The sequence below is a fragment of the Echinops telfairi genome, unplaced genomic scaffold, assembly GCF_000313985.2.
Source record: "Echinops telfairi isolate 266 unplaced genomic scaffold, ASM31398v2 ScPeMD7_2010;HRSCAF=2546, whole genome shotgun sequence".
Classification (NCBI taxonomy): domain Eukaryota; kingdom Metazoa; phylum Chordata; class Mammalia; order Afrosoricida; family Tenrecidae; genus Echinops; species Echinops telfairi.
The window spans coordinates 15,001,189-15,016,369 of NW_022105908.1; the positions used below are offsets into that span (position 1 = coordinate 15,001,189).

The window sequence follows — 15,181 nt, forward strand, 5'->3', positions numbered from 1 at the left end:
CAATGAATGTACAAATGTGCTTTACACAATTGATGTATGTATGGATTGTGATAAGAGTTGTATGAGCCCCTAATAAAATGATTTTTAAAAATGAATAAAATAAATCTTTAGAAAAGAATGATGGCAACATATGTACAAATATGCTTGATACAATTGATATATGGAATGTTATAAGAGCTGTACAAGCCTCCAATAAAACTATTTTTAAAAAGAAAAAAATTAAATATTGCATTGGCCAAATCTGCTTCCAAAGAGCTCATTGAAGTGTTAAAGAACAAAGGGCCAAGATGTGCCTGACCCAAGCCATGGTATTTTCAGTTACCTTCTACATGGCAAAAGTTGGAAAATGAATAAGAAAGACTGAAGAATTGACATGTTTGAATTCTAGTGTTGGTGAAGAATGTTGAATATGCCATGAACTTCCAGAAGAACAAGAAGGGCATCATGCTTGGTGGGATAGTTGGGTTCTCAGCGGCTTGCCATTTAGGGCCTGGAACTCCCCCATTATGTGAATGAATAATGTCATCAACTCCAAGATGGAATCTGCTGTGGGCAGCAAAGCAGTTGTGAAAGGATGAAGGAGGAGTGTGGCCTCCTTACTCAGATCACAGCCTGATGCAAGTGAAAGGAAGATTTCTTTGGGGGTGGGGGGTGGTGGGGGGTGGGCCATTGCTATTTAAGAAGACTCCACGGAAATGCTTCTCTCTTGCTAGTTTGGATTCTGCACCTGTCGCATCAGCCTCTAATTCTCAGGACTTCATTCGATGGCCCGTATTGCCTACCGGATTCATTCAATTCTGCAGCTCAACCTGCTGACCTTGAATTCATCCACCTCTACCTCCACTAGCCTGTGGTCTTCCTACTTCTTAGTTCATCTTCCTGCGTCCTGATTTGTCAGCCTCTGCAGCTGCATGAGTCAGGAAAAGCCTCCAGCGTAAACTCTGGCCCATGGACTTGAACCAGACTGGATTTAGCTACTTCTACTAGTATGTGCCACTTTCTTGACATAAGTTTCCTTATATATCTCTAATTATATATCTATACATTTAGAGAAGAACATTAATATGGCCCTTCTTTATTAAACCCTAATTCTTTATGTAGTGCATTCTAATTATTGACTTCATGCCTGTGGCTCTGGTCTTAGAGGATTAAGGAGGAGTTAAGTCCTGACCTTGGTAGAGGGTGTGAACGGAGTTACACCTATTGTTTCCATGAAAGGCATCTTTAAACTCTGGTACAGGGAGTGACGTACAACACCATCATTGTTTTCTTTGGTGGTATGGTCTTCTAAAAGACAGCTACATCCTCATCAGAGCCATTCCTCAGTGTGCACGTGTCCTGTTGAGTCAATGGGGACACAGAAAACACAGACCATTTGAAAGAGCACATCAGAGATCTCTGAAGTGGCGGAAGTCACTGAGACTACATGTACCAGAGACTGTGGCACAGAGACTCAGAGGAGCAGCACTAAGACTGTGGGGTACCTTCTCCTTATCTGACCTGAGACTTCGGAACTATGAGATAGAATAACGGGCTGGCTGGCTTCCTAGCCCATGGAGCCAATGGTCAAGGGACCACATGGCTGAGAGACTGAGGACCTGCAAGAGGCTTGGCTGCTGGTTGAGGAGTGGTGTTGATGAGGACCAATGGGCGTATCCTTTCTCTTTGCTGATCCTGACTTGTGGAGTGTAGACAGGCATGCCCTTACCATCATAGGAGTCGGCAGTCTTCCCATGATTAAAACACACCCATCTTAAAGCTACAGGAACTTCTTTTCTGATAGGAGAACAGACACAAGTCTAAAGTGATACGGCAAGTGCTGTGTGAGCTGCCTGGAAGCAGGAATGAAAAATGGCTCTTGTGGCTTTGGGATACGCATTTCAGCACAGAGGGAGGGTTCTGAAATCAAGAGCTGGCACTACACAAAACCAGGTTCAAAGTGGACAAATTCCACTTCTGATGCTGACTGTATGCAGCATGAATCTACTCCACAAAGTGCAGAAATGAATCCATTCCTCACTTTCCCACGTCTCCATCTTCATTGCCAATAACAAATTAGATGGGCATCATCCTTCAGACCAGCTGCCCAAGTTTGATGCTGTTCTTTAAATATGCAGATGCCAGCACCTGCTAGTTCTCCCTGACCCTTTACGTTTGTTAATTTTCTGGAATGATGCAAAATATCTAGCAGTATACCATACATACAGTTTCAGATTTATTACAACCAAAATAGATACAAATGAAGAAACATAGGCAAGGTCTGAAAGGAGGCTCACAGGACAAAGCTTTCATGTCCCACGCATGATAACTAACCAGGAAACTCATTTGTACTTCTAGTTCAGGATGGTCATCAGTCTCTCTCCATGGTCATGATAAATTGTACCATGCGGAACCTTGGTCCACATCTGACCATCAGGTGGTCCCTCTTCATCTGGTCAGACTCCATTCATTAGCCTCAGGTATTGGGATAGTTACATTTATTGTGCCAACTAGGCCAATGGGGACATGTGGGCAGAATTTGATTAGGTTGAAGCTTGATTGGAGGGTAAGTTAGTTAATTGTGCCAACCTGGCCGCTAATCACATGTGGGGCTAATTGAAAGGCAGAGGGATAAATGGGTGGTGAGCCTCCCCTTTCTAGTTCTCGGGTCTCTTGCTTTGTGGTGCTCGCACCAGGGTGCAGCTGCCTTAGCAGTTCCCTGCTTCAGCTTGCAAGATTGACTTCCTGCAAGACATCCCCAAAGAGAAGCCACAGGGACCTATCCCGATGCAGCCCTGGGTGCAGGAGCAGCCGTGTGGAGACCCCTGCTAGTGCTGAGATGCTTATTTGTTCAGTGACTCAGCTTTCCTCCTGCAGTCGGCATCATTGCCTCTGTTTTGTGAGGTGGAGGACTTTGTGGACTGGTGTTGGGTTAATGGGTTAATGTTGGACTTGTGGGCTTGGGCAGCATTGGGTTGGGATGTTTTCATGATGCACACTTTCTTTACATAAAACTCTCTCATATATGAGTTGCTGTGGATTTGTTTCTCTAAAGTACCCAGACTAATACAGAGGGTGACTGAGATAAATGAAGACGGCCAGCATCTCATATCTCTCTCACTCCCTGATGATCAGACCAGCTTGCTGCTGCTTTAGATAGTTCTCGGCCTCAACCTGTGTGCCATACTACCTGTGGGCCAAGCCAACCCATGTTGCTAGAGCTTGAGGCTCCTTCAAGACCTGCATCGCCACCCTGCTGCTGCGTACATCACTTGCACTTGAGGCTGGTGGATCCTGTCCCAGTGCATGCCTAGAGTTCCAGATCGCATCAGGCCTGCTTTGCTAAGCTCCCACAGTACTGACTGTTACTGACCCACCATGCTGCCTGCTGCCTGCAGGCAGACTCTGCCTGTCTTGCCTGAGGAAGACTCTACCGTCTGCTTCCTTGACCTTGGACCCAGTAGCCTACGTGAGTTGAACTGAGCCCTCTGTCCTGCTGTGTGGACTAATCAGCTGTTATATTCCTTCTTGCTGTATAAGCCTTATTTATATAAGGTTTCGCTTATATACACATTAAGTGCCCACCTGTTTTTCATTTCTCTAAAGAACCCTACCTAACACAGGTATGACTTGGCTCTCATGAATTCAGAACAAGTTGCAAGGTAATCCTACACTTTGCAGGTACAAAGCTCAACTTCATCATGTGCCAGCTCTTCAATTTTGAACTGTTTCCTTAAGCTCTCTCTGTCTGAGTTTCCTCATCTGCACAATGAGGATAATAATAACCATTTTTCAGATATGCTGCAAGGATGAAAATACAATACATTGTTTGGCTTATTGTCTTAGTGAAGTAAATAATTGCAATAATAATCAGTATCCCCTTTTCTTTCCTCTCTTGGACCTGAAAGTGCACCAAGATTTTGAAATTATCTTAGTTGTAATGATTTCTTTAGAAGTTTTTTGGGAACCATTAGAAGTTTCCTTGGACCAATTTGCCTATAATATCTCTGACTGTGGTAGGTGTCAGTTACTGTCAATATGAGACATTGGAAGAGTATAATGTATTGCTGGCTTACTGGATTTTACACTTATGGAATTGGAAATGTCCTGCATTAATGCCAAACGTTTACTTTTTAGGCATTTATATATAAGAGTTAGAAATGGAATCACGCTATCTTCAAAAAGAACTTGGGACTTGTCTAACACAAGGTCTTGCAGAAGTGGCAAGAATGCGTCCAGTAGATCCAATAGAATATTTGGCATTGTGGATTTACAAATATAAGGAAAATATGACTATGAAACAACAAGTAAGTATGACTCTCATTTTAGAAAATTAGAAAAGCAGAATCATTCATCCAACTTGTCTGCTTTTTTGAAAGTTCAATTGTATTATTTTCCATTATAAAAATAATAGGTTCATTATGCAAAACCGTGGATAACATGAAAGAAGCAAACAATCCCTAAAGAATATCTCTATTTATATTTGTATCCACTTTCATCCAGTCTTTTTCTACACTTTTGCCGTAGATTGTTTTACATACTTGTCATCATATTCAATTGTATTTTATATTATCCAAATGAAGAGAGTATAATTTGCTTAATTTTGGCTTTATTGTTGGTGGTTTAAGTGTTTTCAAGATTGCTTTTACAAATAGTTTTTTCTCTAATTAATTATGCGATGCTGCTTTTAAACAATGCTAGCGAGAAAATGAAAAAGCCCAGCTGGAGCATGAAAGAGAATTAGCTCTCTTGGAGCAAGAGATGATGGAGAGGCTCAAAGCGGAGGAAATCCTGTTTCAGCAGGTAAGTCAAGCAAGATGAGTTTACGGGGAATCCTGCAATTAGGGCTTTCAGCTGTAGTGCGCTATAACCTACGCTTTGAAAAACCTACTACAGGTCCTTGGTTACTTACATAAAACTGTGCCTCTTTGTTATCTATACCTTTATGTATGTGTGTGGTTTCCTTTCTGACCAGAGAGTGCACTGGCATGTGCATCCCCAGGGAGCCAAGGGGAAAAAGAGTGCACGTGAGGTCTGAGTTGTCAACCTATCTATTGATGGTCAAGTGAGAACATGACTGGATAGAGTTCACCTAGGGTCGCTGGTGGTCTCGGGCCCAGAGTGAGGGAAAGCAGGGAAGGTGGTTGTGTAAGGAATACACGTGTGAAGATTTCTTTGGAAGGAGGGTTTGGTTTTGTTTGTTAAGGAGGATGGTAGAGATAGGTGGCTGATTTTAGAGGGTATGGTTCATGTAGTCATGTTTACATGTATACAAGAGGATAGGGGATCTAGAGCATAGACTAGCTGGCAGAAGGGCACATCTTTGATTATACCAGGGAGCAAGGGGAGTGGAAGGGATAGTGTAGGCATCTGCTGGTATGTAAGTTTTAAGACATTATTATTGATCATTTTATTGGGGGCTCTTACAGAGATTATAAAAATCCATAAATCAATTACCTCAAGCGAACTTGTGCAGATGCTGCCATCATCATTTTCAAAATACTTCTTTCTACTTGAGCCCCTTGAGTATTCCTCACCATCGATTTTAGATCCCTTGATGTTTCCCTGTCTCAGAATGTGTTGACTCACGGCTTCCTCCCCACTCACCTCCTCCTCTCCCCAGCGTCCCCCACCCCCCTTTCCTCTGGAACCAGTGGTCCTGTTGTTTTCTCCTCTGAGTTGTTTATTCTGCTTATCTTATAGAAATAGGCATGTGATTTAAAAAAAAAAGTCTATACATAGTTCCAGGTCTATCTGCTGACCTTCGTGAATGTCCCCCAACAAGGCCAGGTGAGGTGCAAGTACTTCCCCCCGAGTCAGAAGTCTATTTTTGGGATTCCTCGGGGACTTTGTGGTTTTGCTCCCATTGCTGATCAGTTATGCTTCCTTCATAATTTGCCCCACTTGTGTGTGGGGGAGGGGCGGGAGAGAGAGGGGTCAGACCGGACACACTTCCTGAACTGTCTCCAGTGTTGTCCTCTATAGCACTGTGGGCCAGTGAGGGGACAACATGTCTGGAGCTTGGGAAGGCCCTACAGTCCTCTCTGCGCATCCACTTTCCTTTGGCCTTCCTTATTCAGTGTCCAACTTTCACATGCATACGAGGCAATCAAAAATACCACGGCTAGGGTTGGGTACACCTTAATCCTCAAAGTAACATCATTGATTTTTAGCACTTTAAAGAGATTGTGGGCAGCAGATTTACCCAATGCAATGTGTTGCTTGATCTGTTTGCATGACTGCCTCTTGATCCATGTACAGATTCTGCATGTGCACAATAAGTGTTAGGGAACTTTCCTTTTTCTCAAGGCCACCCAAGGCACACACACACTAGTATGTGTTGGCATGGTCAATAAAACACAAGTAAACATCATTTTGGTCTTCTCTGCTTCCAGCCAAGGTCCATCTGACATCAGCAAGGATATCCCTGGTTTTACGCCCTCTTCTGAATCCAGCCTGAACCTCCGGCAGCTCCCTGTCAACGTACTGCTGCCACTGTTGTTGAATGGTCATCAGCAAAATTTTACTTACATGTCATATCAGTGAAATTGTTCTCTAAGTTGCACATTTTATTGGAATCAGTACAAATAGCGACCTCTTCTAGTCAGCTGTATTTATGCAACTAGTCATATGTATTTTGTTAGAACGAAATATATTTTTTATTACATTTGCTTTTGGTGATAAATGTAAGATTTTTCTCACACATTGCTATGTTACCAAGGTTTGGCTATATGAAGATCTATGATAACTTTTAAAAGAGATTTTAGAGCCCAGTGCCGAATCTCCGGCCCGTGGTGGGGTGTGGGAAATGTGGCATATGGAAGACCCACTCCCTGGTGTCGCTTGTAGGGGCCACAAGCCCTTCTGATGGAGGCCCAGCCCGTGGGACAGCCGGTCCCGGGTCTTCCTAAAGTTGAGTTGCTTGGGAATGCAGCCCAAAGCGGGTGGTAAACACCATCTAAGGCTAAATTTAAAAAAGAGAGAGAGAGAGAGAGAGAGATTTTTTTTTTTGAGAGTTTATTGGAAGAAACTAGTGCTATTTCCTTTGGAATTTCTAGAAGTACAGAAGATGACTCGATTTCCTACAAATAGTACATTTTTACAATTAGCAATTAGGGAAGCTTTCGTTTTATATTTCAGGAAATATTGGTAGAAGTTTAACTACCAAGGCTCTGTGACCATTTCTTTTCCTACCATTGTGAATTTTAGGTGGCTAGAAGCCCTGGTGCACGTCCTGCTGGTGCCGTGGTTTAGGCATTGCTGCTAAGCACCAGGTTGATGGTTAATACCCAGCAGGCTCCTTGGGAGAAAGATGAAGCTGTCCCGCTCACAAAGTTTTACAGTCTCAGAAATCCTAGGGAGCAGTTCTGCTTTTTCCTACAGGGCCAGTTGTGAGTTGGAATTGACTCAATTGCCATGGGTGGGTACGTCCTATTGTTGTACACGATTAAGCACTTGGCTAACTGAAAGGCGTTTGGGACTTACTCCTTGGGTTTGCGGGAGAAATACCTGGTGGTCTATTTCTATAACAATTATAGCATGAAAACCATTGGTCACGTGGGCTTGCTGTGAGGCATGAATGACTCCATAGCATCCAACAATGATGACATAAATTTAAGTATCTTGGAACACCTCAAGTGAGTCAAGTCCTTTGATTTCTGCTGACTAATAAAAATATGTCTCTAATATTTAGCAACAACTGGAGTTACAGCTGGAGTTGGAAATGCAAGAAAAGGAGAGACAGAGAATGGAAGAAATGCAGCGAGCTCAAGAGGGAGTGGAGGAGGTAATTTTGAAGTTTAGAAATAATTGTTTTATTGAAAACTTTTTAATTCTCTTAGGTTGCTTCTCCCAACTGGAATAGCGGAGCAATCAAACTTTGCACACCTTATGATAATGCTTTGCTTTGCTTGCTTTTGAGCTGTTTTTTGAAATTTTACGTTCAGCTCTAAGGACCTGCCACGTAATTGAGCGGTGTGATTTAAGCAGACCTTTCTCAGTCTCAGTTTACTTGTTTGAAAAGTAAGGATAGCAATATGTTATCAGCCATATCTCTCTGGTTGTTGTAAGGGTCAAGTAAGGGCATATGTAAAGCTGCCTTGTGTGAAGTACAGTTGTCTACTAGTGATATTGTGAACATTTTAATCCAGTGTGGTTGTCCCTAATTTTGATAACTGGTGTTACTGATTCATTCCTTTGTAATATTTATGTCCTGGTCTCTAAACAGGAATGTCTCTGTTTAATGTTAGATGTAAAAAAATATAATTTATACTTTAAAATGTGTTTTGTATGGACTTTCATGAAAATTAACTATGAAATAACTCATTTAAAAAAATTACATTTCTTTTGACTGTCTGTATAATGTCACACTTCAAGTAAAACCGTATTTACGGGTATGCAAAAACATTATATGTCAGACAGAACAAACCTCTTGATGACTTTTAAGTTACACTTTCAACTGCCTATTTCATATGATATGTGTCAAGCAAATTAAAAAAGGTAGGGGGATGTATCGAATCCTAATGGACTCTGTGACAGTGAGTTGGATTCTTTGGATGCGACCCCTCTAGGAGAGGATCCTAGATCTTGCTCCTGTTTTCTTCTGTACTTTTTGCCCCTTGTGTCTTTGCCCTTTCCCTTTTCCCACGTCTTGTCTGCTTTCAAGGAGCCATGGTGGCGTCCTGGTTACACGTTGGGCTACTAACCTTAAGGTCAGCAGTTCAAAACCACCAACCACTCCAGTCACAGTCTCAGACACTCATAGGGACACTCGACCTTGTCCTATAGCCTCACTCTGAGCCAGCATCAACTCAGTGGTAGTGAGGGGGTTTGAGCATCAACTCAATGGCAGTGAGGGGGTTTGAGCATCAATTCAATGGCAGTGACTTTGATCTTTGGGGGTTTTGCCTGCTTTCACGGTAACAAATCATAGCGGTGGGTTTAATGATATGCTTACTTTTATGAGTTCTCCAAACCTGGGGAGGGACGGGGTGCCCTCGAGAGCCTGGTACACTTACCAAGCATTTTAATATTCTTATGTTTTTTGCTGAATATTTTTCTTCAGAGGTATTCAATTCCATAGTTCTGAGTATTTCCCTAGAATACTTCCCCTTGGATACTTTTCCCTGCTTGGACCCCCCTTCTTCCTCAACATAGCTTCTCTCCCATTCCAAACAGGCTTATCAAAGCATTTTCTCAACTGAATAAGACAAGTGGCTCTCCCTCATAGGAACTTTTCTTACAGGTTGCTGATGCAAATTAACGTTTATATATCTTCTATCCATTCACTGAGAGAGAGATTTGGGTACATTTATCTGATAAATAGCAGCTAGCAAGTGTGCTAAATGTTAGAATATATTATCCACTTTGTGTATAGGTAAAATATGTCTGAAACACAGAAAGAAGACAAAATAAATTATAAGGATTAAAAAAAATTATTTTCACTAGATGAGAATATGAAGAGTATGTAGCAAATTAATCTCTAAAATGGATATTTTAGTTATCATTAAAAATTGCCAATTACTACTGACAAGAATCATTCCATTAGAACAAGAAGAATTTTCTCACTTAACTGATTCTAACATGGCTAGAATCCAGATGCTTATCCGACAGAAATATGGCCATCTTTTCTTAGGATAGAATATTATATGGTAGTTGGAGGTTATAATTTTGTATTAAGTGTATTCTAATTACTCCTGAAGAAAGATAGCATTTTCTTTCTTTTTTTTTTTTAGAAAGATAGCATTTGCTGCTCTTAAATTGGCTATATAAAAATAAAAATACCAGTGCCTGTGCATTAAATGTGGGACAAAATTATTTACTTCATTTTTATATATTACAGGAAATGATAATGAATATGGTTAAGACTGAAGAGACTTTACATTTAGAGGTGAGAAGATAGTTTTTCTGTGTTAGGCAAAACAGTTATCTTGGGAATTAAAGGTGCATTTTGGTGCATTAATAGATAAATTTTTAATAAGAATAGTATAAAAAAAACTGATGGTCAACATATCCTTACACATTCCATAAATAATAGGACACCAGTAACATCTCAAAGTGGATAAAATTATATATTTATTGCTGTGTTTTTAAAACCATAATTCTCTAAGACCACAGAATTGTATATATATTTTTAAATTTCCAAATTTCCTTTTTAGAGTTAATGTTTATTCTTAGAATTCTCTTTTCATTAATAGGCATCCGTTCATTCTATGAATAATGTTGTATTTGATATTGTGATTCAGAAGGCTCTTATCAAAATCAAAAGGAATATAATGGATTGATTTTGGAGTTATTTAAAAGTAAAAATTAACTTTGTGGTTATAGGAAGCAATAACAGACTCAGGCAAAACCCTAGCTGAAATTAGTGATCGGTATGGTGCACCTAACTTGAGCCGAGTGGAAGAACTGGATGAGCCAATGCTATCTGATGTGAGTAACTTTAGGAAAACATTTCCTAAAAATCAGATTTTTAAAATCTGGACTACATAGCAAATAAGTATTAGCTTCATGTAACTTAAGTATATATCTATGTCTTTCAAGTTAAACTTGAAAATCTCAAAATATCTTCAACAATATATACTTAAAATAATTTGGCTCAATACATAATCTTTTGGGCCATCACTTTGGCTTTTAGTACCAAATCCTGGAACCAACTAAATATGCTAATTAGAGTGTATATTTTACAGTATATTTATTTATTTAAGAAAAATACAGGGTCTTCTCAGTGCCAGGTACTCTTCCCGATGCTGTTGTGAATAAAACAGATCGTTTTGACCTCGTGGAATGTACGATCTAAGGGAGCAGTTTTCAACTTGTGGGTCGAAACCCCTTTGGGGGGTCAAACGACCCTTTCACAAGGGTCGCCCGATTCATAACAGTAGCAAAATGACAGTGATGAAGTAGCAATGAAAATAATTTTATGGTTGGGGGGGTCACCACCACACGAGGAACTGTATGAAAGAGTCGCGGCATTAGGTTGAGAACCACTGGTCTAAGGGGAGAACCAGACAATTGGACAATAGTTAGATGTAGGTAATTTATTGTTTAACTAGGATGCCTTTGAGAGTGAATGGAAGAGCTATTTATAAGGAAGCAGATTGGCAGGTGTATACTGTATATCATGTCTGCCCTGGCCTAGGGAGCCTTGGATCCCTTTAATCAGTGCACTCATGAAATAGGCCAGCCAGTCCATGATTCCTAAAGAAAGTTAGGTGTTTGCTACTCAGAGCACAAAAAGGATGCAGGCTCAGGTCGGAGAGAATGTAGGAGTGGGGGTGGGTGGGAGGGCGGGGGATGTGTGGTGAGGCAGTGGGGAGCAGGGTCAAACCGTGAAAAGACTTTCAATTCCTGCTCAGAAACGTAGCTTTTGCCCTAAAGACAGAGGGGCCAAATATGATCAGAACTGCATTCAGGAAAGACCGCGGTGGCTACGTGTGGGGAGAAGAGAATGGAGAAGTGTGCGGAGGGAGTCATCTAGAGGGAGGAGGAGTCATCGATGGCAGGACATGTATGGTGTTGTCAAACGCTCTTCAGGAGGTGAAGGGGGAAGGATTCTGCAAGTCATCACTGGAGACCTTTCCATGAAAGGTCTGCTGCGTTTGTTCTGGCGCTAGGTTAGGAACGAACACGTGAGGAAGCAGGGTTCTTAAAGTAGGGCTTTCGGTTGTGGGTGCTGAGTTTCAGGAGATGGAGTTTCCCGATGAAAGTATCTGGAGGCCACTGGATGATGGGGCTGGGCGGGGGGCCATCCAGAAGTCAGGCAGGAGAAATAAATCAAGCAGACACCGGTGTCTCTGGTCAGTGAGGCTGCAGGAGTGAGTGAGGAACCTGAGAAGGCCGCGTGTGAACGAGAAAGACTGAGCCATTAAAAACCTTAGCATTTGGTTCTACAGAAGGAAAAACCCCACGCAGACGGACGAGAAAGAATAAGAGGGCAAGAGAAGACAGGGTGGGGTAACACCCACCTCGAGAATGATAAGCAACCACACAGACACTACCGAAATTCTTATTTAAGTGTGGACATTTCACACAGTTCAAATTATATTAAAACCTGCTTCCTGTCTATTTTGCTTCTAGGTTGCATTAAACATCGATCAAGATTGAATCAACCAGCCTAAGAGCAATAAACAATGCAGGTTTCTTGAAATGAAGGACATTTCAGTATTTCAAGCTTCAGTACTGACAATCTCCAATTGCTATGTGCACCCACCAAAAACAAACAAACAAACAAACAAACCCAACAACAAACCCCCCCTCAATTCTGAAGACAGTGTTATAGGGGGATTCACGTGTAGCCTTAATGGTTTGTTTTGGATTCACGGATACAGCTGATTATTTGTATGCTTACATGGCTAAAACAGGGGAGTCTCTGGAAGTAAATAAAATAACAAATTTGAAACAAATATTAAAAAGATTGTGTGCATCTGTACCCATATAAGCACAAGACTGAGTTGAGAGTTCCTGGTCCATCAGAAGTGGAAGAGGCTGCCACTGTGTAGGGCTTAGAAATGTGCACATCTTTTAAATGAGATTTCCTCCTAGGAGTTAGCTGCAGAGCTTACTTGTGTGCTAGAGAGGGAAGTGCCTCCCGGCACTTGTTTAGATTGATAAAGCTGACGGGGGTGAATGGAAAAAGGAGTATTTGGGGGATTCTCTTAAGCTTTGTCAGCTCAGCTCACCCCAAACAGGGGCTTTCCTATTTCTCATCCCTCTACCCCATTTGGCATCCAGAGTCTAGAATTCCCTTTTGGGCATTATGAAATCCTAAAATGGATACACACAGGAATATACACAGAGAATGGGGAATATGATGGTTCATATTTTGTGTCAACTTGGCTAAGACATGCTTCTCAGTGGTTGCTCAGATGTAATACTCCATTTTGTCATATGATGTGAGCGCTCATCATTTGGAAGGAGCATTCTCTTAGAAGTGTGGCCTGCATCCAATATGTATACATGAGAATGTTCTGGCAAAGTTTGTGTTCTCTCGCTCTCTCTCAATCCTGCACTTGTACTCTGGCTTCCAGTTCTTGAACAAGCTTTCAGCCAGGTACTTGGCTTACAGATTTTGGAGTTACTAGCTCTCATAACCCCGTGAGCTAGCAGAATGCTACCTGACCTACAACTTTTGGATTTGTCCATTCCTGAACATATGTACGTGAGTCAGGTGAAGTATTCAGTCTGCTGCCTGACCCATGCATTTGGGCCTTTCTAGCCCTCACAGTTGTGTGAGCCATTTCCATGAAGTAGATCAATCAATCACTCAATCAATCTCTCTATCTATATATTTCATTGGTTTTGCTCCTCTAGAGAACTCAGTCTAAAATAGGACCCAAAGAGCATTGTGGGGTACAGAAAAGCATCACATCCCTTAGAGCAATCAAAGCACAAAAGAAGTAGAGCTATTGTGGAGGGGACGTTCTCACAGACTAGGCAGTGCTTACCTGAGGGGATGTGAAGTAGTCTCAGTACCTGGATGTCCCCTTGACACCTGGGAGGGATCCGATCTGCCCTTCAACTTTGGGGGGAATCTTGCTTTCTTATAAGATCCTTCCAATCTGAATCTACACGTGAGTCTTCTCTGTTTCTTAAGAACGCAGGCCCAGAAACACAGCCCCAGAGAATGTCTTTTCTTTTGATTGTTTTTAAATGTTCCGCTTTTGTTTATGACATACATTCCTCAGATCGATGAGAACAGAGCAGCCTGGTGACTTGAATCAGTTTTATTAAAGAGAAATTTTACATTTTTCGAAAGGTCATCAGGTACCCTGGAGGGATGACTTGTGTGTTTATCTGGCTGCCAGGCTCTGTGCATGTACATCACCCATGCTATGTGTATGAGCCAGGCACTATCCGGTTCTTCTAATCAGGGCTGTTGAGGCTGAGATTCATGTGGTCCTCCTTGGGCCTCATTGTTTCCTTGTGTCTTTGTCATCTCACATACTTTGGACATGTTATCAGGAGGGAACAGTCCCTGGAAAAGGACATCATGGTTGGTGTGGTAGTTACATAATCTGGTGTCAGTCTGGGACTTGAGATGATTATGCGTAAAGAGGTGGAGCCTAGTCTGTCAATCGGGTCATAGCCAATGAGGCCACTGTGTGGGCCTGGCCTCCTAAGAATTCTGGGAATTCCTGAATTTCCTCCTTGTAGGCGGGAGACACTTCTCTCTCTCTGCTGACTCCCTGAGAGATGCTCTACTGACAAGACACATGGCGCTACATCCTGGGAACTGGAGAAGCCACATGGACCCACCCTGATGCAACTAGACCTTTGGAGATGGAGAAGCCATGTGGAGACCCCAGCCAGCATTGAGATGCTTACAACGCCACTGGATCCACAAGACTTCCAACTCACTGGCCTGTGATTCTCCTGCATTCGGCATCATCGCATGTATTTCATGAGTTTGAAGAGGACTTTATAGATTGGTATCAGACATATGGGTTAATATTGGACCTATGGACTTGATTTGGACTGGGCTGGGATGTTTTCTCAAAATTCAATTGCTCTTGTACATAAAGCTCTTTCCTATATTGATATGAGTTTTTGTATGAATTTGTTTCTCTAGTCTTCCCAGACTAACACAGTTGGTAAAATAGTCAGTGAAAACGAGGACGATCTTCAGTAAGATAGCTCAGCACCGGAGCTGCAATCTTAGGCTCAAACACAACATTAACTGTGAGGGTGGTGCCCTGTTGTACTTAGAATCTCCGTGATTTGGAACTGATTTGACAGCACCTAACAACAACAACAACATCAACACCAATTGGTGGGATTTAGGATGGTTAAAGGAGCCCTGGGACACACTGGTTAAAGTGACCACTAACCCAAAGGTTGTCAGTTCAAGCACACCAACCTCTCCTCAAGAGAAAAGATCTGGTGATCTGCACTGTAAAGTGATCTTTTTCTGTTGGTGGGTAAACCAGGAGAAGCAACCTCCCACTGGGAAAGAAAGCTTAACAATGCTAGGTTCCTAATTGAGCACCGTTGACCTAGTTTCTATGAATCCTTGATGAGCCAGGCTGTGTGCTATAGATTACTGGGAATTTAGACTCTCTTCTTCTTCTTCTTTTTTTTTTAAATCAATTTATTGGGGCTCATACAATTCATCACAATACATAGATCAATTGTATAAAACACATCTATACATTTGTTGCCCTCATTATTCCCAAAATTCGCTTGCCTCTTGGGTTCCCGGAAT

At 41.8% G+C, this 15,181-nt stretch overlaps 1 protein-coding gene across 2 annotated transcripts in view; it reads left to right on the forward strand.

The window, feature by feature from the left end:
- DYDC1 (DPY30 domain containing 1) overlaps positions 1-12,383 on the forward strand; it is a 58,113-nt gene extending 45,730 nt beyond the window's left edge. Inside the window, exons 2-7 of one of the 2 annotated variants that reach the window (XM_004712978.2) lie at positions 4,117-4,286; positions 4,681-4,782; positions 7,673-7,765; positions 9,821-9,868; positions 10,306-10,410; positions 12,058-12,383. In XM_004712978.2, coding sequence (XP_004713035.1) covers positions 4,140-4,286; positions 4,681-4,782; positions 7,673-7,765; positions 9,821-9,868; positions 10,306-10,410; positions 12,058-12,084 — 522 coding nt within the window. In that variant the 5' untranslated portion in view covers positions 4,117-4,139 and the 3' untranslated portion in view covers positions 12,085-12,383. The remainder of the gene's footprint in view (positions 1-4,116; positions 4,287-4,680; positions 4,783-7,672; positions 7,766-9,820; positions 9,869-10,305; positions 10,411-12,057) is intronic. The other variant, XM_045293494.1, reaches the window with a different exon arrangement.
- Positions 12,384-15,181: the final 2,798 nt, after the last annotated feature.